This window comes from Salmo trutta, chromosome 14 (genome assembly GCF_901001165.1).
Source record: "Salmo trutta chromosome 14, fSalTru1.1, whole genome shotgun sequence".
In the NCBI taxonomy this organism is placed as follows: domain Eukaryota; kingdom Metazoa; phylum Chordata; class Actinopteri; order Salmoniformes; family Salmonidae; genus Salmo; species Salmo trutta.
Window position 1 is genome coordinate 20,999,219 of NC_042970.1, and position 24,305 is coordinate 21,023,523.

Below are 24,305 nucleotides of genomic sequence, written 5' to 3' on the forward strand. Positions count from 1 at the left end.
CAACTCTCCATGTCCAGTTCAATGCGCTAGGCAGTCTGAGGTGAGGATGGGCTCTGCTCTGGGGAGGCAGAGGAGGCTGGCTGGCTGGTTGAGTTGATGATTTTCAGCAGCAGTTTGCCCTCTATCATCTCCCTGCTGCTGGTGACAGCTGCCCAGCAGCAGTGGGCCCTGGTCCCCATAGTCCTCCATAGTCCTCCCCCGCTGTGAACAGCTGGTTCCCCCTAATGGATCTACTGAACCTGGGCTGGGCCCCACTGTCTGTTTGTTTGTCTGTCTGTCATTGTGTCTGTCTGTGTGAGGACCATGTAGTCCAAACACAGGCCCTATTCACATATAGCATAGCAGGCCACTAGAGGAGCTTCTAATGACTAGGCCTCATTAGAAGACATCGCAGTTTCTAAAGAGGTAGAGTTATTGTTTCCCCTGTGGAGAGGTAGAGTCATTGTTTCCCCTGTGGAGAGGTAGAGTCATTGTTTCCCCTGTGGAGAGGTAGAGTCATTGTTTCCCCTGTGGAGAGGTAGAGTCCTTGTTTCCCCTGTGGAGAGGTAGAGTCATTGTTTCCCCCGTGGAGAGGTAGAGTCATTGTTTCCCCCGTGGAGAGGTAGAGTCATTGTATCCCCCGTGGAGAGGTAGAGTCATTGTTTCCCCCGTGGAGAGGTAGAGTCATTGTTTCCCCCGTGGAGAGGTAGAGTCATTGTTTCCCCCGTGGAGAGGTAGAGTCATTGTTTCCCCCGTGGAGAGGTAGAGTCATTGTTTCCCCCGTGGAGAGGTAGAGTCATTGTTTCCCCCGTGGAGAGTAGAGTCATTGTTTCCCCCGTGGAGAGGTAGAGTCATTGTTTCCCCCGTGGAGAGGTAGAGTCATTGTTTCCCCCGTGGAGAGGTAGAGTCATTGTTTCCCCCGTGGAGAGGTAGAGTCATTGTTTCCCCTGTGGAGAGGTAGAGTCATTGTTTCCCCCGTGGAGAGGTAGAGTCATTGTTTCCCCCGTGGAGAGGTAGAGTCATTGTTTCCCCCCGTGGAGAGGTAGAGTCATTGTTTCCCCCCGTGGAGAGGTAGAGTCATTGTTTCCCCCGTGGAGAGGTAGAGTCATGTTTCCCCCGTGGAGAGGTAGAGTCATTGTTTCCCCGTGGAGAGGTAGAGTCATTGTTTCCCCTGTGGAGAGGTAGAGTCATTGTTTCCCCCATGGAGAGGTAGAGTCATTGTTTCCCCCGTGGAGAGGTATTTCCGAGTCATTGTTTCCCCCGTGGAGAGGTAGAGTCATTGTATCCCCCGTGGAGAGGTAGAGTCATTGTTTCCCCCGTGGAGAGGTAGAGTCATTGTTTCCCCCGTGGAGAGGTAGAGTCATTGTTTCCCCCGTGGAGAGGTAGAGTCATTGTTTCCCCCGTGGAGAGGTAGAGTCATTGTTTCCCCCGTGGAGAGGTAGAGTCATTGTTTCCCCCGTGGAGAGGTAGAGTCATTGTTTCCCCCGTGGAGAGGTAGAGTCATTGTTTCCCCCGTGGAGAGGTAGAGTCATTGTTTCCCCCGTGGAGAGGTAGAGTCATTGTTTCCCCCGTGGAGAGGTAGAGTCATTGTTTCCCCTGTGGAGAGGTAGAGTCATTGTTTCCCCCGTGGAGAGGTAGAGTCATTGTATCCCCCGTGGAGAGGTAGAGTCATTGTTTCCCCCGTGGAGAGGTAGAGTCATTGTTTCCCCCGTGGAGAGGTAGAGTCACTGTTTCCCCCGTGGAGAGGTAGAGTCATTGTTTCCCCCGTGGAGAGGTAGAGTCATTGTTTCCCCTGTGGAGAGGTAGAGTCATTGTTTCCCCTGTGGAGAGGTAGAGTCATTGTTTCCCCTGTGGAGAAGTAGAGTCATTGTTTCCCCTGTGGAGAGGTAGAGCTGGAGAGTCGTATGCAACATAATGAATCGGAACACCTTATCAGGTTTATTACCTATACTCAAAACGGAACACAGAACAGCACCTTCTCCATGTAAAACACTTTAGAGAGGCCAAACTGTGAGAATGAAAGGAGAGGTAGGGGGGGGTAGTGTAGAGGATGTCCAGGGATGGAAGGGACTCTGGCATTATTAGATTTGCAACAAGCCATAACACTGTCTCCCATTGTCTGTCCCTCCCCCAAACCGCTGACCGTAGAACACTCCCCCCTGGCTAAAACTCTCTCCAGACAATTACCACTGGAGTGGAAAGTATTCCAGAGCACAATGCCGATGCTCTCAATGGGTGCTTTTGCATGCCACCAGTGCGCCGTCACCAGCAGATGGGGAGCTAATTAGAAGCCATTAAAGGGCTTTGATAGTGTGTGTGGGAACCAGGCGAAGGCAGGGGGTTAGGCCGGGGTCCGCTGGTCCCACTGTGAACGCGTAGGCACAAGCTGCTGCTGGATGCAGAGTGCCCAAGATGTGCCTGTCCCTGAGTGTGAGGGCAGCCAGGGCCAAGGACACAGTCCTAGACAACTGTGGGACTGGCTGGATCTCTACATCTATGGCCGCAGCACTTACGATCAGTGAATACAACACGTTACATTTAGAATCCAGAGATCTGACAATATTGATGTCAATTAATAGACTGTTAGGATGAACAGCAACGTAGCCATGAACTAACTTTGTTCATCCTCTCAGCTGTCAGCAACACCCCCTCCCCCTGCAACATGCCCCTGTTTCGTGGAGTATTTCAATTCAGAGCAGGACAAGCCTGTGGAGCTCAGGAAAATAAATAGCCTCACACACAGTAACTGTTCAAACGCCTCCAGACCTTACAGCAGCAAGCCTGTTCTGCTGATGACACATCTGTGAACAGGAGCTGCCCTGTCATCGGACAGGATGTGACTGACTCCCCACGGCCAGGCGCTCATTAGAGGCCAGTCTCCCCAGGGGGACGCCATGGCTGACCAGGCCAGAGCAGGGCAGGGCATAGCAGGCCATGGCAGAGACGAGCAGTCACCACAGGGAACAGGAGGGAACCAATCATAACAAACCCATTGAGTAAGCAGAAATGACACACTCAGCCCCCCCCCCCCACTCCATATTATCATCATTATTGTCCCTGTTCCTAAGGTGTCTCAATCACTATCAACATTATACATTTGACATTGAGGCAGCTATGAGAAAACCATGACAGCGTTCCACTATCACATCACACATTCTGTATACGTGACACCGCACCACTCCCATATGAATGACGGCCCTCTTCTCCACATACCTGCACAGGTGTGATCATTATCCACCAAATAGGAAGAGCCAGACTGGGAACTGGAAACGAATCTCACAGCTGTAGGGAGATGGTGTGTGTGTGTGTGTGTGTGTGTGTGTGTGTGTGTGTGTGTGTGTGTGTGTGTGTGTGTGTGTGTGTGTGTGTGTGTGTGTGTGTGTGTGCGCGCGCACTGGTGCGTGAGTACTTGTGCTCAAGTTAAATTACATTATAAAATAAACTCTACTATATTATGTCATGTTATATGATTGAATGATTATTGCTAAGTGTGACGTCCACAATCAACAATGATATCCATAATTATTGTTGACTCATAGTTTTAGAAAACGTGTTAAACTCATTCCACGGAGGGCCGAGTGTGTGCAGGTTTTTGCTCCTCCCTTGTACTTGATTGATGAATTAAGGTCGCTAATTAGTAAGGAACTCTCTTCACCTGGTTGTCTAGGTCTTATTTGAAAGGAAAAAACAAAAACCAGCAGGCACTAGGCCCTCCATGGAATTAGTTTGACAACACTGTTTTAGAAGGTCCATGTTTCAGGAAGCCCTTTGAGCAGTAGCTATTGTTCCATGGTAATAATAACAGCTAAAACATGGTTAAAACATTACTGGAATGGCCTTTCCCCTCTGAACACCAACTTCTCCCCTCACTACTTCCTGTACTCTGCTTTTGTGGAACTACTTTCTGTAGCGATAAAGAGGGCGTATTAGCCAATACACTTCCCCTCTACAAATGGGACAATTTACAGTATAATGACAAAGCTGTGGGAGGGAAGTTTCTGTACTGGCACAAACTATTGAAAACACTGCTGTGCTGTACACAGTGTTCCTTCTGAGTGACAGACTGAAACGCTTGCATGCCAGCCTTTTTGATAATAATAAAAATGTATTTGTAAAGCACAAACAAAATTCAGCAACAGTACATCAAAAAGTAGAAAAAACAATAACGATACCTCAAACCATTACCTAGTAATACAAAATAGATTAAGTGATCAAACATTAAAAGCTAGTTGTGTTTTAAACAAGGAAATTGAAGCAGACTCCTTGACATCTGTAGGTAGAGCATTCCATTCTGTAGGTAGAGCATTGGGACGACATGTCAGAAGGCCCTGTCAGCCATGCTGCAAAGGTTTGTGCCTGGTGTGACCAGGCTGTTTGAGTTTGATGTTTGTAGCGTGCGTGCTGGGGAATAGTCCTCTAGAAGTTTGCATATGTATTTACTTGCATCACCCTTAAGGGCCTTAAAGGTCAGCAGCAGAATTTAAAATGTGATCCTGTATTGAACAGGAAGCCAATGGAGGTTGAATAAAACAGGGGTGCTGTGAGTTTTTTGTGTAGTTTATGAGAGCATCCTGGCAGCTTCGTTCTGGATCATCTGGAGTCGAGACAGAAGCCTTACTGCGATTTCTGTCAGCTGTGCATTACAATAGTCAAGCTGAGATGTTACCAGGGCATGGACAAGCTTCTCAGCATCCGCAGTGGACAAGAATAACCTGATTCAAGCAATGTTATACAGGTGGGAAAATGTATTAAGTGCTCATCTTACTCTGTGCACTCTTAGAGCCAAAGGGCACAAGCTCTGTTTTGCTGCAATTAAGTTTTAGGAAGTTCAACTGCATTCATCTTTTGGTTGCATCTAGACAGTTCTGTCAGTTTGGTTGTTACAGTCTCAGTGTCCCCTTTTGTTCTCAAATATATTTGTGGGTCAACAGCATAAAAATGAAAGTTTAGTCCAAATCTTTGGATTAGTATATCAAGTGGCAGCATGTATATAGAGAACAGGAGTGGCCCCAGAACAGAGCCCTGTGGGACCCCTTGAGTGACTGTGGCAGGGTTGGGTTCATAATTTCCAAGTGTCACAAATTCTTGTCTATCAGTCAGATAGGAGCAAAACCACTGGAGTGCTGTGCCAGAGAATCCCAAAAAGTTCTTACGTCTGCTAATGAGAATCTCATGATTCACTGTGTCAAAGGCTGCTGTCTTGTCCAGAAAGAAGTAAAAGGATGCTAGTGTCTCTGTCATCAACAAGTAATTTGATGGATGCTGTAATTGCATGTGTTGACATTGATACATACAGAATACAATGTACAAAGATGAAATACAACGTGGGATAAATTTTTTACCACACATCATTAACATTCATTGGTGCAATTACATGTCAGTTTGCATTCCAGCATTAACTACAATGAATGACTGGCCATGGAAGAGGGGATTTTGGATGGATGGGTGATGGTGGGAGGCATTGCCATTCTGTCAGTTAAAATCAGGAGCTAATATGTTTCACTTTTCTTTTCCCTCCTCTGCCTCTTCCCTCTCTCCTCCATTGCCTTGATGTGCTGCAAACAGGCTGAAAGGGGCCCAGCTGTGTGGAGTTATTGTTGGTGTCAGTAGGAAGTGCTGATAGCTTTTGCAGCTGAACAAAAGCTGGATGAGGGGAATGGAGGGGCGCTCCAGACACTGTGGCTCCAGTCTAGATTCTCTCCAACAATCCCTGCCCCGCACTCCCATTGTTCTGGCTGCCTCCCCCGCCCCCCTTCTCCCTCTGCCATGTCATCTGCGACCTGGGACAGAGGGCAATATATATATATTTATTTTCTTTAGGGGCTACTGCAGCAAGTAAAAAAAGGTTCCTTGTTAACTATTATTACTGGTAATAACAAAGTTAAGTCATCATTTTTGCTTGTGAGGCTGGTTGCCTACTTCTATGGGTAATTTATTTGGATCCTTATAACAATGGGTTTAGTTTATAAATGTAATATTTAAAAACAATTGCAATTATATACATAAGCAAATTAACCTAGATATCACCAGAAAAACTAGGGGAAAAAACAAATTAAAAACAGAAAATATTACATTTATAGTTATTTTCGCATATGGTCTTAAAATGATACATAACGTATAATTGCACTTTAAAGCACTGTTTGCAATCAATAGCTTTGTTAATGAATACATAACTTTTTCTTTGACATTCTAGCTTTTAGAAAAGCTGCATATTTCATATAACACATTTTGCTGGTTGCTAGTGTGTTCATGTGATGAGGCATCCACAGAGACAGACTCCTGCATATAGACATATTTCCATGTGAAGGAATGCTGCCACAACTTATCCTAACAATTTACTAAAAATGCGGTACAAATTCATGCTTTCACTTTACAGCTCTCCGTCTTTATCTTTCTTTCCCTAAAATAGTATTCTCGAGTAAACTGGCAACAATGGCCGTTTGCAGGTGCGTGGGGCGGTAATATCATCAGAGTGATTTAAGGTGATAAATGAATGATGATCACCGCAGCCAGATTGTTCTCAGGGTTTGCGCGCTATGCAGGTGAATGCGGGAGTGAGAGCCTGTTGTTTGAGGTCTCCATAGCGACCGCCCGCTCGGCGCCAGGCTGACAGGCGTCAAGGCTCGGATGAATGGGTGACGTCACGGCGCTGGCGCCTGCCAGTCTGCCTCGGCTTGTTTGGACAATCTGGGGGAAGATTCAGAGCAATGCAATTTCAATGTGCACACAAGGCTGAGCACACACGGAGAACATGTGAAGGAATTCGTGAAGTTGCTCACAGGAACACCCCTTCACGAGTGGAAAAAGAGAGTCTGTGCTAAAAGTGCAGTTTGTTAAAGTGCAGTTTGTAAGTAGCCAATAATGAGACAACAGATTCTCTGCCATCTATGTTAACAGGAGAAAGTGCACGAAAGACAGAGATGTGTAAATAACCTTATAATAAAGAAGTAATGCTACACTATATTGTGAATGTGTGTGTTAGGCCTATAGATCTAGCAAATTGTTTGAATGGACTTGAACCATATACTACCAAATGGTAATAAACCAGTTATGATCCATAGTCTGGGTAGGTCTTAGTTTATGGCACCTTAATGACATGGTCATATCTGTGGTGCACTCTCTAACGGTTATTGGGCGAGAAAAATCTCAAACGCTGTGGTTATTACCATCAGCCATCCAATCAATCCCATCTCACCCACATTCACAAACACAGCACACATACCCAACACCACCCCTTGAGTGTCCCAGGAACTCTACACCTGCAGAGTCCCTAAACCATGGACAGCTGGATTCCCACATCTCACCCGTAAAAAGACAGAAATTTGTTTCGATTTGTGACGGCATCCCTCAAACAGAATGTAAATCCTGATAACCAGGCGCGCGCTCCCATTGGCCAAGAACTCATTTGTGAACCGTCCTTCTAGCGCTAAAACGGCGGTGCTATTGGCCCTCGCTCTGCAAACAGGACAGTTTGGGGGCGCCCCCAAATAGTCTACTATAAATTCAAAGCTGTACACTCGTGCGTTGTTGAGAACTGTCAACATCACTGAGACAACATTTACAAGACTACTAACAATACTTTTGGAGCCTTCGCTAATCTTTTTACGCACCATCTTTTCATTATCCTTGGAAACTACAACATCAGCCAATATGAAGGTTGTCGGACCTACCTGCGCACTGAAGAGCAAGGTTGGAGGCAAGGACATGGTGCGGTGCTTATCCGACCAGAGCCTTTCCATCTCCAAATGTAAGATCCCGCTGCTGGACGAGCAGATGACCGTGTTTCTGCAGGACATGAACAGCTGTTATAGCAAGCTGAAGGAGCTGGTCCCCACTCTGCCTACCAACAAGAAGGCCAGCAAGGTGGAGATCCTCCAACACGTCATTGACTACATATGGGACCTGCAGGTCGAACTGGACGAGCCGGAAAAGAGCCGTCAGCAGATCAACGTGTCTCGCACCCCTCTGACCACCCTGAACGCAGAGCTGGCCAGCATCACTGTCGAGGTAAATATCACTCTGACACGTCTTGATGAGTTTTTACAAGAGCTACCTAGTGTCTCCCATCTGACCTAACTGTAAGTAGTAGTAAGAATAGTCTGTAACTGTGCGTAAATTGGTTTGTTTATAACTGCGTAAAGTTATGTTCAGTTTCACATGCGTTTCAGTAGGCAAGTAATTTCACTGCAAACACTGACCTAAACGTTTTTATTTTCTCTCCAGAATGGATGCTCGGATGACAGAATCATGTGCCGCTAGAGCTCTCGGAGTATCGCACCATCATTCCAGAGCGACCACCACGATGAATGAACAAGGTTACATTATGTGACATTTTATCACTACCAAACCTTGAGCCAAGTAGGGAAGTTGCAAACTCCCATGCTAGAAAATACTTTCGATGGACATTCTCAAGAAGCGAGGAACTGTCACTCAAGGCATTCGATCCATTTCGAGATCTCGGATCTCATAGAGACGATTGGGTCCGAATAGACTGTGTTAGCCAGGGGACCATGGCAGTTACTGCAAACAGCTTTGCCTGTTGTGTAGTTGCTCAAGAAAGTTTCTTGTGAAACATGTAGAAATTCAACATTTTATAAAGAAAAGTAATTAATTTTCTCAGATTCCTGAGCGACAAACTGTATTGTATATTACAATGTCACACTATGTGAAAAAAAAATGTTTATTTTTTTTATACAATGTACCTTAAATTGTGTTTTTATTAAAACAAGACAATTATTTTTAAACATGGCTTTTGGTGTTCATGGTATGTGTGTCACAGATCATTCCCATTCCATATCACATTCAGTTAGGCATAATACATTCATATAGTGTTCATATATGCACATAAGATGCACAGGCTTGGAGAGATGAGGGAGACCAACATTCCCTGGACTAAATTCAGGAATAACATCAGTTTGTGTAAAATGTGTGTGTGTGTGTGGGGGGTCTTAAAATATTCACCTTCACCAACTATTCAAAATACTTTTTTACTATCAGAATTATGTAATTTCAGGAGCTGAGGCAGTTAACAGTTAATGAGGCCTACAACAGCAAATTACAAGTTAGCATACAGTATAAATAATATGGTGAAGTCTTGAGTGTTGAGTCAAGAGGTCGTGACGGATATTGACAATGATAACTGCAGAAAAGATGTGCTGAATTGTCAAACAGATTAGCAAAATTATAGGAAAGCATTTGGTCTAATCAGGAATTAAGTAACTATTCATAAAAAATATATAATAGCAATTTGGAACATGCTAAAACACTGATGTAAATTGTGTTTTAGTTGAGGATCCTCTACATAAGCGTTCTCTATTTCGGCAGGGCAGGGGTTAAACTGTTTTTGGAAAGGCAATTCGTTATAAGATTTATTCTGTCTCCCTGGTGCAATGTTTTCCCATTTCCCTGCGCACAGCTGCAGCCCCGGCGTTCTGAGGCACGGCCAGTGTGCGATTGTGTTTGTGTGATAGCTTTGTGCCAAGGGCAGGGGCGGGCGGTGGGGCCCAGACTGAGCGGCGCCTCGGCACACCTGGGGAAGTTCAGGTTAAATAGCTCCACATTCCTCAACACACAGCTGATTGAAACATTAACAAACAGTAATCCACGAACCAGGCCGCAGATGGGTGGGGCGCTCTCCCAAGAAAGAGACTCTCACTGTTATAGATTCTATTCCCACACATAGACAAAGTATATAGTAATAGCACGTTTATACTGTAACATAAGTAAGCTAAATAATTTACTTATTTTAAATAAAATCTGCGTAATATATGCTTAGCCTACTTGTGGATGAAATATGCCACGTTTTCTGTTATTTTTCCAATAATATATTCCCGTTTGAACTGACCTTTCAATCATACATTTTTTCAGACATCAATTCAACGTCTGTTCCACGTTAGTTCAACGTACTTTCATTAAAATGAGGTGGAAACAACGTTGATTGAACCAGTGTGTGCCTAGTGGGTTCTGACTGGGAAGGTTTTGTAGGCTACAGCTGGGGCCTAGCTTACACAGTAATATATTACAAAAATATATGCCTAACATTTGTTTGCCTTAATGCCGAACAATCACAAAACAGCAACATTATATTGTATCTTTCCTGAATACTTTAGGCACGCATGCGTATTGTAGCCTGTTTGTCTATGTTTTTCTGGAATACCTTTTAATATACTGCACCCATGTGGCCGCTTGGTAGACTGCAGTCCACCCAAATGACAACTCTTGTTCATGGTTAATTCACAGGCTATAAACTGGCACCAAGTGAAGGCAGCAATCGGACCACAGTTGTCATTTGTGTAAAACAACCACTATGCAATGTTATTGGGATGTGGGCTACACTCTTTATGGTTCAAACAAATTTCACTCCAAATTCCTTCTTGTTGCAGTAAAATATACTGAACAAAAATGTAAAAACAGAACATGCAACAATTTCAAAGATTTTACTGAGTTACAGTTTAAAGGAAATCAGTCAATTGAAATAAAATCATCAGGTCCTAATCTGGGAATACAGATATGCATCTGTTGGCCACAAATATCTTTAAAAAAAGGTAGGGGTGGGGATCAGAAAACCAGTCAGTATCTGGTGTTACCACCAATTGCCTCATGCAGCGTGACATCTCTTTCGCATAGAGTTGATTGTGGCCTGTGGAATGTTGTCCCACTCCTTTTCAATGGCTTTGCTTAGTTGCTGGAAATTGGAGGGAACTGGAACACTGTCGTACACGTTGATCCAGAGCATCCCAAACATGCTTAACAGGTGACATTTCTGGTGAGTATTTAGGCCATTGAAGAACTGGGACATTTTCAGCTTACAGGAATTGTGTACAGATCCTTGCGACATGGGGCCATGCATTATGCTGAAACATCAGGTGATGGTGGGGGATGAATGAGACGACAATGGGTCTCAGGATCTCATCATGGTATATTTTATGTCAATAGCTCTGCTCTGGTGGACATTCCTGCAGTCAACATGCCAATTGCACACTCCCTCAAAACTTGACACATGTGACATTGTGTTGCGTAACAAAACTGCTAATTTTAGTGGCCCTTTATTGTCCCCAGCACAAGGTGACCTGTGTAATGATCATGCTGTTTAATCAGCTTCTTGATATGTCATACTTGGCAGGTGGATGGATTATCTTGGCAAAGGAGAAATGCTCACTAACAGATGTAAACATTGTTGCACAACATGAGAAATATGCTTTGTGTGTGGAACATTTCTGGGACCTTTATTTCAGCTCATGAAACCAACACTGTACATGTTGCGTTTATATATTTCTGTTCAGCGCACGCACGCACACACACACACACACACACACACACACACACCCCTCCCATACCTGGGGTGCAGCTGTGAAATATGCCAGTGAATGTGAATTGAAGCAGTATATACACTGCTCAAAAAAATAAAGGGAACACTTAAACAACACAATGTAACTCCAAGTCAATCACACTTCTGTGAAATCAAACTGTCCACTTAGGAAGCAACACTGATTGACAATAAATTTCACATGCTGTTGTGCAAACGGAATAGACAACAGGTGGAAATTATAGGCAATTAGCAAGACACCCCCAATAAAGGAGTGGTTCTGCAGGTGGAGACCACAGACCACTTCTCAGTTCCTATGCTTCCTGGCTGACGTTTTGGTCACTTTTGAATGCTGGCGGTGCATTCACTCTAGTGGTAGCATGAGACGGAGTCTACAACCCACACAAGTGGCTCAGGTAGTGCAGCTCATCCAGGATGGGACATCAATGCGAGCTGTGGCAAGAAGGTTTGCTGTCTGTCAGCGTAGTGTCCAGAGCATGGAGGCGCTACCAGGAGACAGGCCAGTACATCAGGAGACGTGGAGGAGGCCGTAGGAGGGCAACAACCCAGCAGCAGGACCGCTACCTCCGCCTTTGTGCAAGGAGGAGCAGGATAGGAGCACTGCCAGAGCCCTGCAAAATGACCTCCAGCAGGCCACAAATGTGCATGTGTCTGCTCAAACGGTCAGAAACAGACTCCATGAGGGTGGTATGAGGGCCCGACGTCCACAGGTGGGGGTTGTGCTTACAGCCCAACACCGTGCAGGACATTTGGCATTTGCCAGAGAACACCAAGATTGGCAAATTCGCCACTGGCGCCCTGTGCTCTTCACAGATGAAAGCAGGTTCACACTGAGCACGTGACAGAGTCTGGAGACGCCGTGGAGAACGTTCTGCTGCCTGCAACATCCTCCAGCATGACCGGTTTGGCGGTGGGTCAGTCATGGTGTGGGGTGGCATTTCTTTGGGGGGCCACACAGCCCTCCATGTGCTCGCCAGAGGTAGCCTGACTGCCATTAGGTACCGAGATGAGATCCTCAGACCCCTTGTGAGACCATATGCTGGTGCGGTTGGCCCTGGGTTCCTCCTAATGCAAGACAATGCTAGACCTCATGTGGCTGGAGTGTCAGCGGTTCCTGCAAGAGGAAGGCATTGATGCTATGGACTGGCCCGCCCGTTCCCCAGACCTGAATCCAATTGAGCACATCTGGGACATCATGTCTCGCTCCATCCACCAACGCCACGTTGCACCACAGACTGTCCAGGAGTTGGCAGATGCTTTAGTCCAGGTCAGGGAGGAGATCCCTCAGGAGACCATCCGCCACCTCATCAGGAGCATGCCCAGGCGTTGTAGGGAGGTCATACAGGCACGTGGAGGCCACACACACACACACACACACACACACACACACACACACAACTGAGCCTCATTTTGACTTGTTTTAAGGACATTACATCAAGGTTGGATCAGCCTGTGGTGTGGTTTTCCACTTTAATTTAGAGTGTGACTCCAAATCCAGACCTCCATGGGTTGATAAATTGGATTTCCATTGATTATTTGTGTGATTTTGTTGTCAGCACATTCAACTATGTAAAGACAAAAGTATTTAATAAGATGATTTCATTCATTCAGATCTAGGATGTGTTATTTTAGTGTTCCCTTTATTTTTTTGAGCAGTGTATTATGATGGGCTCCCAGATAAGTAATAATAGTATTAGGCTTGAGGTGGACAGTGTCAAGAGCGCCACCCTCTGGTGTTATTGCACCACGAGAAGGACAAAGCAATTTGACCCTGATTTGAACCTTTGGTGTATGTGTGTTAATACGCCAGCCCGATTATGATAAGACCAATTGGTGAAATACATTTTCACCCATCAGATCAGCTCTGAAAAAGATCTGATGTTAAAGGAGCAAAAGTCCAAATACTGGGATAATTTTAAATGTATTTTTTAAATTCAGGATTTGGCTGCTTATCTAAACACAGCCTAAATGAGGCATTACTTACATATGCTCATCAATCCATTGGTAGAGTAGGCCAAGATTAACCTCCATCGCACTCGGTTCTTGGCAGTATTTTGCAGCTTGTGCCCCCCTTTGAAAAATTCTTGGTGTCCAGAGGTCCAGAGATGAGCCATGCCTCAGACAACCATCAATTCTTCTTGATTAATAAATTGTGGACGAAAGACAACTGTTGGAGCCATGAGTGTTTAAATATAAATTTGTATTTACATCAATATCAACATCAGTTAATGCTAGCCAGGTTCCTTTGGGACATCACTAACCATAACCCTTACCCAACCTTAACCATTTAAAAAAAAAAAGTCAACTTAGAGATGTCCCAAGGATCCAGGATAGCATGGCCCTATCAACATCGAGACAAAACCGTTGGAATATACATCCTGTAAAACAAAGGAAAACTACAAAAATTAACATACCCAGGTGAATCCTTTGTTTTTGACTTCATTGCATTTCTACATAATGAAATTACTTAAGTAATTAAACACGACAAAACAGAAATGTTATTTTCGGGAGAAAAATGAAAAGTAAAAGGTTGATATGCCTTTCATTCTGTTGCATTCCACTGCAAAGGGCTTCGCCAGTCACTGAATCACCCGTCCACACATTACTGCTACTGTTAGCTACCCACTGGCTTCTGAACAACAGTACTCAGTCCCCTATGCTATTAGTACAATATCATAATATGACAATATGTACCCAGTTACTGTCTGCATATACAATGCATAGATAAAAATGTACACTGTCAAAAACCATACAAAGAACTGGAAAAATATCTTTGGATTGCGCAAGATTTAAGGTACATTTCTTGGAGTCAAGAGTAACAGTCAAAGGAAATAAAATACTAGTGAGAGCTAGGAAAGAAAGGAAGTACTTTATAAACAGTCCCTAGTCAATAACGCCACCCCATCTTTTCTATAATACTCATACACACTCCAATACTGTCCTTTCACTGCAATTCGGTGTTTGTTTCCATCACCACCAAACCTTTTGATCATTTCAAAGCTCCAAACTGTCAATGCACCACATCCAAACTGTCAGTGCTTCTAAAAAGAAACACATGGCTGTTATCACTTAGAAAAAACATGTTCAGAAGATAATGACAAAGTGGAAAGTGGGAAACCCTCACTCATCAGTCCAAAACGTTAAAACAAACTGCAGACTAAAATGGTATTGACCTTGTAGACAAATACACAAGTTAGAATTTGACCAAGTCTCATACTCTGTGCAAAAAAGTGATCTATAAAAAGCATGTACGATACTTTTGTAACATATTTATAAATTCGTATTCACATAGAATAATTGTGACATTAATACTGCAGTACCGTTTGCTTATGAGTTTGACACTCAGTTTCCATCTAAAGCATAGAAGAAAGTTGTATTGCTTGAATCTGCATAATATAGAAATAACCTGCGCTAACAGCTCCCCAAATGTATATTTAAATTAGAGGGGCATATCCAAAGGATAAAAGAAAAAGAAACCAATGCTGTGAATGCATTGAATCTAGTAAGGCTGTAATGACTAAGAAATATTGCAACAATCCTTTTACATAGAAGCCCTCTGGTAAAGTGCAGCCATAGCGAGTTGTACCGTATCCCATCCTGTATCAAATAGATTCTGTTTCCCAGCACACATACGATGTGGCCTCCTCTGGTGTAGCAGACACACTCCCACAGGAAGAACAAGCAGGGCCTCTTCTTGAACTAAGTCATACACACTCCACCCAGAAAGGGGCAAGCCTACAACGGGAGGCTGCATTAGGTATGAGGTGTATCTTTATTCCAGAGTCTCTCACTGTGTAGTTGGTTTGTTTTCACTGTGGCTTATTATGAGTGTCCTCCACACGCAAGCCGGAGAACAGTGGAGGGAGATCTTGGGGCTCTGTTCGGTGACCCCTAGCCATCCCTTCTCCCACCCACACTGCAGACACATAGGTGGGGCACTGCAGTCTTTGCTGTCCTCCTGGTGAGGGCTCTTAGTTTTCAGCAATATTTCTGTAAATGACAAAATGGATGGACAGATGTTACAATAAATCCACACTGTTCAGGCTGAGCTATCAAACCACTACCGGAAAGTTATTACCTTTAACCATTTTTATTTATTAACAAATTTCAAACCATCTACCTGTTCAGGTCCCATTGGAATCCGGCCCATTCCCATGGAGTTCATGTCCATCTGTGCTCCACCAGCACCACTGACCGGGCCTGGCCCGCCCATGGAGCCATTCATCATCATGGGCCCCCCAAACTGGCCTGGGTTCCCCTGCTGGGTGAACTGATGCTGGGGGTATGAGCTGAAACAGAAAGAACAGAGTAGAGAAGATCGAGAGAACAGGAAGTAATGCGTTTTCCCCCATTATAATCAGCGTATCAGACATACTTGTTCCGTGGAATTCCACCCTGTGGCCAGCCTTTCATGTCTGCTGACTGGTACATGGGGCCGCTGTGGGGGTGGTGTTGCATCATGGGATTCTGAGGCCCTCCCACACGACCTGGCATCATGTTGCTGGGCGGGCTGCTGCCTGCACCTACAAATGAATGGTCCCCCTGCTGGCTCATTCCTGTAAGCACAGCCAGGTCTTAGAATGAACAATGCATACTTGTAATGATGCGTTAGAAATAGCAGTTAGACAGAGGACAGTTAACATTACAAACCCTATGAATGGACAAACTCCTCGTCAGAAGGGTATGAATGGAAAAGGGAGTAGGGACAGGAGTATAGAGCCTTCTATTTTAGAGAATAGCCTATGGAGGAGATGCTTCAAGGCTAATAAATAAATGGAAATGTATCCTGGTCAGACCATAGTTCCCGCCGTAGTTGAACTGCTGCTGTCCTGGCTGGTTCATGGGGGGTCCTGCCATTGGGTTGTCCATGCCTGCAGAGGCCGTGATGTTAGGTGAGGGGCTGAAGCCTCCTGCTGCAGCCTGTTGCTGCTGCATTAGCATCATCATCCTCTGTCTCCTCATCTGTAGTGTCATCATCTCTCTGCTGCGCTGAGCCATCATCTGAGCATTCAGGAATCCAGGCTGCCCAAGCAGACAGGGGAACACACTAATATGACTACAAGCACTTCGCTACACTCGCAATAACATCTGCATGTGACCAATAAAATTTGATTTCCTACATGGCAACAGGATGGGTTTAATCAGTGTGTGTGAGAGAGAGAGGTGGTATGCCCTACCAGATGTTGATTTTATGGAACATGACATGGGAGGGGTGTGACTACCTACCTGACTCCCCATACTGGGCTGCATCCCAGGCCGCAACGCAGGGTTTCCTGTAGGGGTATTTTCCATCTTGATGCCCATACCCTGACGGGTCTGGTTCATGAACTACAGAGGGAGAGAATAAAGTTAGTCACATTTGCCATCCATTTAGGTGATCCACCTGCCTGCGTTCACGTGCCTCTACATCTAGACATCACAATCAAATATAGCCTTTTCTGCAACTTTGAAGTGATGTGTGTCATATGCTCATACCTGCTGGCCCTGTAACCTCTGCACCAGCTGCTGTCTAAGGGGCTTGATGGCGCTCATCATGCGGGGTCTCATGTTGGCACGGGGGTGGACCATCTCCCCCATGCCAGGGAAGCCCCCTGAGCCTTGCTGGCCCCCCATCTGGTTCATCATGGGGTTGAAACCAGCAGGGGACTGGCCCTGCATGGGGTTACCCCCATAGGCTGACTGCATGCCCATAGAGGGGGGTCCTGGGTACCCCTGGCCATACATGGGCTTCTGCTCCACCCCCATGGAGGTGTCTGGTCCTGGGCCAGCGAAGGGCTCTGATGGGGGCCTCCGCCCCGGACCTGGCTGTGGCTGCTGCTCTGGACCATGAGTCTGGGAAGGAGAGAGGTTAGACATGGTCAATATAACAGTATGATTCTTGTCACATGGTTTATAGGCACTGTAAATAAAGGACTCGGCTCCATGTTATCTGGAAGTCCTCATAAGGTACCTGTCCTACGAGATCGGGGATGCCCAGGGCCCGGTCGATTTCCTCAAGGGCGATAACATCAGTGTTGTTGAGCAGAGAGTCCAGCTGGTCCAGCAGTGCCAGCTCGTCACTCTGCCCCTGGCTGGTGGAGGGTGGAACCAGGAGCTCATCCAGGGTGTTCCCAAACTTACGCCTGGTACACAACAAGGAAGGGGGGTTAGTACAGCACAGGCACCAGTTGTACTGTATACAGAGGAGCCAACACACTCCAGACCAAGTGCTAATTATGTTTGGGTTAACAGAAGACAGAGCAAACAAATGAGGGGGGGAACAATGAGGCAGACAGCGAGTGTGTATAAATGTGTGTTTATGATTAAGATGGTTTTTCACCTATGTGTGTTAGTGGGTGGTCTGTCCATTCCCATGGCACTGTCAGGCCAGGAGGGAGAGTGAGGTGGAGGACCCTGCCCACTGAAGGGACTCATCCCCATATTCACCTCATTGGAAGCTACAGAGAGTAGAATTCAGCAAGAACCAAATCATACACAAACATGAACACGCATACAGTTGGTCATAAATACTCAACCAAACTACTTGTAATATTCACTCACCCCGCCCATCCACACACTACATACCCATTTCCATGAGTTGCTGCTTCAGCATAGACCTGGTGTTGCCAGGTAAACTATTGGATCGGTTGACCAAGGGGCCTCCCATTATGCCCTTGGAGTTGAAGTCCATCCTTGGCCGGCCCATCGAGGGGTATCCTGGTGCCCCCACAGGACTGCCACTGGACTTTGGCATCCCCCAGTCACCTTGCCCTGCCATGGAGGGCCGCTGTGGCATTCCCATAGCCCTGTTCATGCCTCCTAGAGAACAGTCTTGTTAACGTCAATTAACTAAATATATCTAACTGTAAAACTGAACAGCAGTGCTGTCATTGGAGTGTAATAAGGAGAGGCCAGAAAGGTCACTAGATTGAGAGGGAAAGGGGCAAAATCCACATGCTGAAACCAATCAACCCAACGTAGGTGAGTAAAGTAAGAAAGTTATTTGTTGGCGGCACCACCCTGTGGTGGACACATACCCATGCCTCCAGGTCCTGGAAAACCGTTGGTCATGCCTGGCCGGATAGGGGCCTCCATGTTCTCCAGTTTGATAAGGGTGGGGCAGGGGACGTTCCTCCTCCCTGCCAGGCCTCCACCACCACCCAGGGGCCTAGCGTCCAATGACAGAGCCCTTTGGAGGGGACCACGCTGGGCAGACATCATGGCTCCTCTCCCCTCATCTGGAACACACAGAGGAAGTGTCAGTACAGGCCAAGGACAAACGCTCTACATATGGTAAGGATGTGTGGTTTGCTGCATAAGTCAATTAAAATGGGCAACATAAGCACTTCCGGAATTATCTATTCAGAATTAGCAGCCACTCATGGTAGTTTACCATGCAAACTGTCTGGGCCACTTCCCCGCTGGTTTCCCCCTTCTTTTCCAGCTCTGGAGTCGGGCTCGGGATAAAACCCAGAGCTGGAGTTCCTGCAGCCTCCAAGAATTGTCTCCAGGGTTTCCAACTGGGAAGGAAAACAAACAAATGTTACTGTTAACAAGCTGCTCTTTGCTGAATAAATATAAATGAATTAACCATAGGCACAACTTCTCTCCCTACCTCATCAGGTGGTTCAGTCTTGACCTTCCCCACCATGGAGTTGGGTTCAGAGGTTGTGACCCCTGAGGCTCCCCTCCCCTCTAGCTCATCCAGCTTTGGCTTGACATCACCCCTTGCCCCTTCAGAGTCGTCCTTGTTGAGGAGGTAGTGGAGGAGGGCGTGGGTCTTCTCCTTCTTGGGGCTGTGCTGCTCTTGCTTCATCTCAGCCCCCCTTGCCCCTGGCCCCAATCCTGGACCTCCTGGCCCAGCCTCTGGACCACCATCAGTGACCTTTCCAGTGGCCTCAGCTGTGATGCGGGCCACCTCATCTGGGGTGTTGCCATTTTGCAGCAGCTTGTGGAGTATCTTGTGCTTCTCCTGCAGGGACTGGTTGACAAAGTGTGCTGCTGCAGCCCCTGATCCTAGGCCTTGCTGTCCCACTGCAGCAGTGGAGGACGACACACCCGTGGAGGGGCTGGGCATACCCCCCAAGCTCTCCTTGGCCTCGGAGCCCATGGGGGTGGTGCCAGGGCCGGCCTGGGGGTTAGGGGGCACCAACTCCTCTGTAGGGGAGTTGAGGAGCTGCAGGAGCTTCTTATGGCCCCTCTTGTTGTCAGGGCCCCGTCGGTTGGCTTCTCCCCAGGCTGGGCCCTCCCTGTTGGCCTGGCTGTCTGGCTTGTCTGAGGTCCCCTCTGTGGTGGGGGTATGTTGCTGCTTCCCTCCACTGGCCAGTGAGCTACCCGGGCTCTTGGAGTCTGAACTGCCTGGTTTACATACCGCGCCCTGCCCCTGGTTTTGTCCCTGCTGGGTGGAGTTGACGCTTGGGGAGCTGTCAGGCTTGTGTGCGGGGGGAGAGGTGAGTGCAGGTAGAGAGGTGCCCACCCCCTCACTGATGGCCTGGAGGGCATTTAGGGAGCTGCTGGAGAAGCCAGTGCTCACTCCTGACCCCCCTGGGTGACCCGAGCTCATGGGAGAGTGCATACCTCCTGGGGAAAAGGGGCTAGCACACATTTTGGGGCTCCCCCTTACTCTAGGGGAGCCCATGATGTTCTGCTGGGGGGCATTCATACCTGGACTGCCCTGGGGGGGGCTAGTCACGGCCCCCATGCCGTACCCCACCCCATGGAACGGGGCCTGCTGCTGCTGAGGATGCTGTAGATGCTGCTGATGCATTCCAGGGAGGCTCATCTGACTCCTCTGGTTCATCCGATTTATCTGGTTCATCTGACTCATAGAATTAATCTGGTTCATGGAATTCATCTGAGAGTTCATTGGATGCATGGAGTTTGTTTGATTAATGGAATTCATCGGACTCCTATTGTTCATTGAATTCATTTGAGAGTTAATTTGATGCATCGAAGGGCTCATTGAGTTAGTCTGATTAATGGAGTTCATCCTGTTGCCAGCTGCATACGGGGGCCCGCCTCTCTGACCCATGTGCCCCTGCTCTGCCCCCATGCCAAAGCCCCTGTTCATGCCACCCATGCCCCCTCCAGGAGCCATGCTCATCTGGGTGTTGGGGAGGCCCATGCCCTGGTGCCTCATCACACCCCCGTGGTTGGTTTGGAAGCCATTCTGCTCCCTGGCAGGGAGAAGGAGAGGTCAGGAGTGGAAAACTACCTACAATACAGTAAAAACCTCAATCTGACCTACTACACCTGGACAAAGAAAACAGTCAAATCCTACACTGAGTGGGTGATGGTGATGCCATGGTTCTGAGCACACCAAGCTGACATACTAACCTCTGTAGCAGGTGGGTAGAAAGGAAGGTGGGTGGCTCATTGGAGGTGTGGTTACGACACAGTTCACTCCTGGTTTGAGCAGTGACCGGGGTGCCGTCAGAGAGAGAGAACCGGTAAGATGGCGTCTCGGCACAGCCATGCAGGAAGGCTGGAGAGAACCATGAAGACAGTAAATGAGACTGACCAACCATCATGCTTATCACCTAATAGTAGTCTGTTATAAATGAGGAGCAGAGATGCTTAGTACTTGTGTATTTATTGCTCAGTATCAAGGGGAGACATTGTGAGAAGACATGGTTATATTGCAGGGAGCCAGAAGAGAAGAGTATAGCAGAGAGAGACGTACCCTCCTGGTAGTGACGTTTGTAGGACCAGGGCTGGCCCTCGCTGCGATGAAGGAACATTTGCATGCAGCGCCTCACCAGGTCCTCCCAGCCTGGATGCATGGTGGTGTGGAGAGAACTCTGCTGTTCGATCTCTATCAGTTTACCTATCAGACAACACAACCACAGGGCAGGGGTCACATACATTGCAACTGTATTCTTATTTCATTTTGATCAACAAATGTCTGTGTCCCAGACTCAAATTCATGTCCTAAAACGGTGCAGATCAATAGACAATCCCAACCGTTTGAGAGCGTGTTCGGTTACTCAGATTGAACGAATGGAGCGAGCATTTGAATAGAGAATGAACACATGACTGTAGCGCGTTTACAGTCGTCTCACCTGAGAGCTCATGGCGGGTGCTGAACCTCTCGCTCCTCTCCACTGCATTGACGCGACGGGCCACGCAGATCATACACGACTGCAGGTCTGGACATACACAGCCACAGCCCAGTCAGTATACACAATCATTCTCTAATTAACCTAGATCAGGCTCTACAACATTTCTGTCCCAGTTCCCATAATACATTTACAGAAAGTCAAATGTGAGAAGTACAACAGGTCTGTGTCATAAATAGAAAATACACATTTAACTGTTACACATGATTGAGGAGGACGTCCTGCGCCTAGCTCACTACCTTCTCCTTCCTCCATCATGGCACGGGGCTGGGTCAGGGCGAAGCACTGCATGGTCTCGTAGCGCTGCCTGTTGGGACCCTCAGACTGCCCATGGTTCTGATGGTTCTGTCCGTGACCGTATTTCACCAGCATACGGCAGTTAAAGGTGTGGCTCTTCTGCCGCAGTGCCTCTCCTCCCCATGACCCACCATTGGGTGCTGGATGAGATAAAGGGACACAATAATTACTTACATGCCATTCTGCAGGGCCAGTAAATAAAAGTGAAATGGCATATGTTCAAGTTTTATTGGGACTGTGTGTCTGGCACCGTTGGTCTTGGGCAGGTTCTTGTGCAGCTGCTCCCGGTCGTCCTCATGGAGGATGTTGTAGACAGAGGTGTTGATGAGCTCCTCCTGTTTGTACTGCAGGTACTGGGTCACGTTGTCAGACACAAACACGATGCTGCCCTCCCGGTTCACCACAAACAGGAAGCCATCCAGGGCCTGAGCCAGAGGAGAAGGGAGAGGGGAACAGGGGGAGATAATTCAATTGTGTTTGTCAACTTCCAATACTAATGTTTGTGACCAGGTGCACATAAAAGAGCTAGTCACATAATTGTATGTCACCGATTCAACATAAGGAGATGAACCTAATTTCACTGCCCTTTGACCCCCACCCTGTCCAGAGGCTAACCTGTAGCAGCAGCGGTCCCAGATGGTCCTTGTCAATGACCCCTTGACCAGTGGAAGACACATCTGCCTTCTGGACGTCGTCATCGCTGCATGAACTCTTCCCTGCAGAGGGACAAGGATCCACAGTTACTTACATTTACATTTTAGTCATTTAGCAGACACTCTTATCCAGAGCGACTTACAGTAGTGAATGCATACATTTCATGCATTTAAAAAAAAAAAAAATAATAATAATAATAATAATAATAATAATAATAATAATAATAATTGTGCTGGCTCCCCGTGGGAATCGAACCCACAACCCTGGCGTTGCACACACCATGCTGGCGTTGCAAACACCATGCTCTACCAACTGAGCCACAGGGAAGACACACTTCACATTAGATGAGGTAAATCCAGTTATTACAGTGCAACACATACTGCAGGATATAACTCTAAACAAGCAGCTTGATATCCATTGTGGAATTGTGAGGATAAATTAGAAACAGAACTGCAAAACAGTTTTGCAGGAGACCAAAATTAGCCTACAGACACCAGTTATCCAGCCAACCATGTCACTGTAAAAATGACCAACTGCCCACCACCAGGAGGCAGCATTAACAAAGTTTATACACTTCTAAAAATACCATTAGATTCAATCATGATATAGTTCAGTGTTCAACAATTCTGATTCGAAGAGAGATTGACTTGGAAGGGAGAGATGGAACAAAAATAGCTTTTGGTTCTTTATGTTGAGTTACACAAGGCTAACACTAATTTGAGGGATGAGATGAAAGAGTAGAACTAAATTAGACAGGAGTAAAGGAATTGGAGAAAAAAAGGGCAAGAGATCAGTGGTTAAAAGGTAACAGAACAAGACGGCCTTCATCATTCACTTCCTGTAACTATGGCAACTTGGCTGTACAAAGCTCCAAGCAGCAGCAGCCAGCTGTGGCCCTGGGGTGGATACCAATCCAATAACTTTCCTTCCTTCTCACCTTCCTCACTGGTCTAATCCGAGTGGATTGCATAGGTATAAACGGCACATAATTTACCTGAAGGCTAGGTGGAGCTAATACCATACTGCTTACACAATCCAACCACTTAAGAGCCACAAAGGGCAGGGGGGGGGGAATTTATGGTGCTTGAATCCCTCGCTTGTCTTGAGCCCTCCCCTTCCACCCTGATCTCCAGTCCCATCCGTCTCCTAGGCTGGGCCTGCCACTCCAGTGCAAGCAGACACATGAGCCTAGAGCACCATGGCCTTGAGCCATCGCCACCACGACTCAATTACAGGTGTTCATTACCCACCAACACCGAGGCCAGGCAGCCACCACCTAACAGCTTCATCACTGACAGTCTCTACAGCCCAGTTAGACACAGCATCCTTCTAATCATAAAACCATGCACTGAGCAAATACTACAGCAATGATTTATGACTAACCATGTTCTCCTACCTCCTTTTGTTAAGCTAAAATCCAAAACATGCTGATATTATGCACCCCATTATTTCTATTTTGCACTTTCTTCCACTACAAATCTACCATTCCAGTGTTTTACTTGCTATATTGCATTTACTTTGCCACCATGGCCTTTCTGCCTTTACCGCCCTTATCTCACTTCATTTGCTCATTGTAAATAGACTTATTTTTCTACTGTATGTTTGTTTTACTCCATGTGTAACTCTGTGTTGTATGTGTCGAACTGCTTTGCTTTATCTTGGCCAGGTCGCAATTGTAAATGAGAACTTGTTCTCAACTTGCATACCTGGTTAAATAAAGGTGAAATAAAAAACAATTATTAAGAGCACACTAGTGGAATCAGTAGAGAGCATTGGGGAGCTGGTACCTTGCTCTTTGATTTGCCTGATCTGCCGGACGGTTTCCTTGAGGATGGCACATTTGTCTGGCTTCACGTTGAATCTGACCATGTTGCTGAGGTTGGCAGAGATCAGCTCGGCCAGCTCCTCAATGTATTTACTCTCCTGCTCCCTTCTGCGCTTGTCACACCTGC

At 46.6% G+C, this 24,305-nt stretch overlaps 2 protein-coding genes across 4 annotated transcripts in view; one reads left to right on the top strand and one right to left on the bottom strand.

The window, feature by feature from the left end:
• The first annotated feature begins 7,487 nt into the window (after positions 1-7,487).
• LOC115207607 (DNA-binding protein inhibitor ID-1) lies at positions 7,488-8,727 on the top strand. The gene is made up of 2 exons (XM_029774865.1): positions 7,488-7,986; positions 8,203-8,727. Exons 1-2 carry the CDS (start codon positions 7,630-7,632, stop codon positions 8,236-8,238), a joined length of 393 nt encoding a protein of 130 aa, XP_029630725.1. The 5' UTR covers positions 7,488-7,629; the 3' UTR covers positions 8,239-8,727.
• A 4,759-nt stretch (positions 8,728-13,486) lies between these two features.
• LOC115207608 (nuclear receptor coactivator 3) overlaps positions 13,487-24,305 on the bottom strand; it is a 34,561-nt gene continuing 23,742 nt past the window's right edge. For all 3 annotated transcript variants that reach the window (XM_029774866.1, XM_029774867.1, XM_029774868.1), the window contains 19 exons: positions 24,141-24,301; positions 22,315-22,415; positions 21,950-22,124; positions 21,642-21,839; positions 21,346-21,432; positions 20,967-21,110; positions 20,621-20,768; positions 18,900-20,460; positions 18,678-18,804; positions 18,322-18,522; positions 17,870-18,103; positions 17,625-17,742; positions 17,256-17,427; positions 16,781-17,137; positions 16,532-16,633; positions 16,102-16,327; positions 15,681-15,861; positions 15,426-15,594; positions 13,487-15,295 (listed from right to left, as the gene is read on the bottom strand). In XM_029774866.1, the coding sequence (XP_029630726.1) occupies positions 15,284-15,295; positions 15,426-15,594; positions 15,681-15,861; positions 16,102-16,327; positions 16,532-16,633; positions 16,781-17,137; positions 17,256-17,427; positions 17,625-17,742; positions 17,870-18,103; positions 18,322-18,522; positions 18,678-18,804; positions 18,900-20,460; positions 20,621-20,768; positions 20,967-21,110; positions 21,346-21,432; positions 21,642-21,839; positions 21,950-22,124; positions 22,315-22,415; positions 24,141-24,301 (4,474 nt within the window). In that variant the 3' untranslated portion in view covers positions 13,487-15,283. The remainder of the gene's footprint in view (positions 15,296-15,425; positions 15,595-15,680; positions 15,862-16,101; positions 16,328-16,531; positions 16,634-16,780; positions 17,138-17,255; positions 17,428-17,624; positions 17,743-17,869; positions 18,104-18,321; positions 18,523-18,677; positions 18,805-18,899; positions 20,461-20,620; positions 20,769-20,966; positions 21,111-21,345; positions 21,433-21,641; positions 21,840-21,949; positions 22,125-22,314; positions 22,416-24,140; positions 24,302-24,305) is intronic.

What these genes read in the sequence shown, in the direction of transcription:
- LOC115207607 (XM_029774865.1), top strand. Translation starts at nt 7,630, where the DNA reads ATGAAGGTTGTCGGACCTACCTGCGCACTGAAGAGCAAGGTTGGAGGC. An exon ending in TGGCCAGCATCACTGTCGAG is followed by an intron (nt 7,987 to 8,202) that starts GTAAATATCACT and finishes TTTTCTCTCCAG; the next exon opens with AATGGATGCTCGGATGACAG.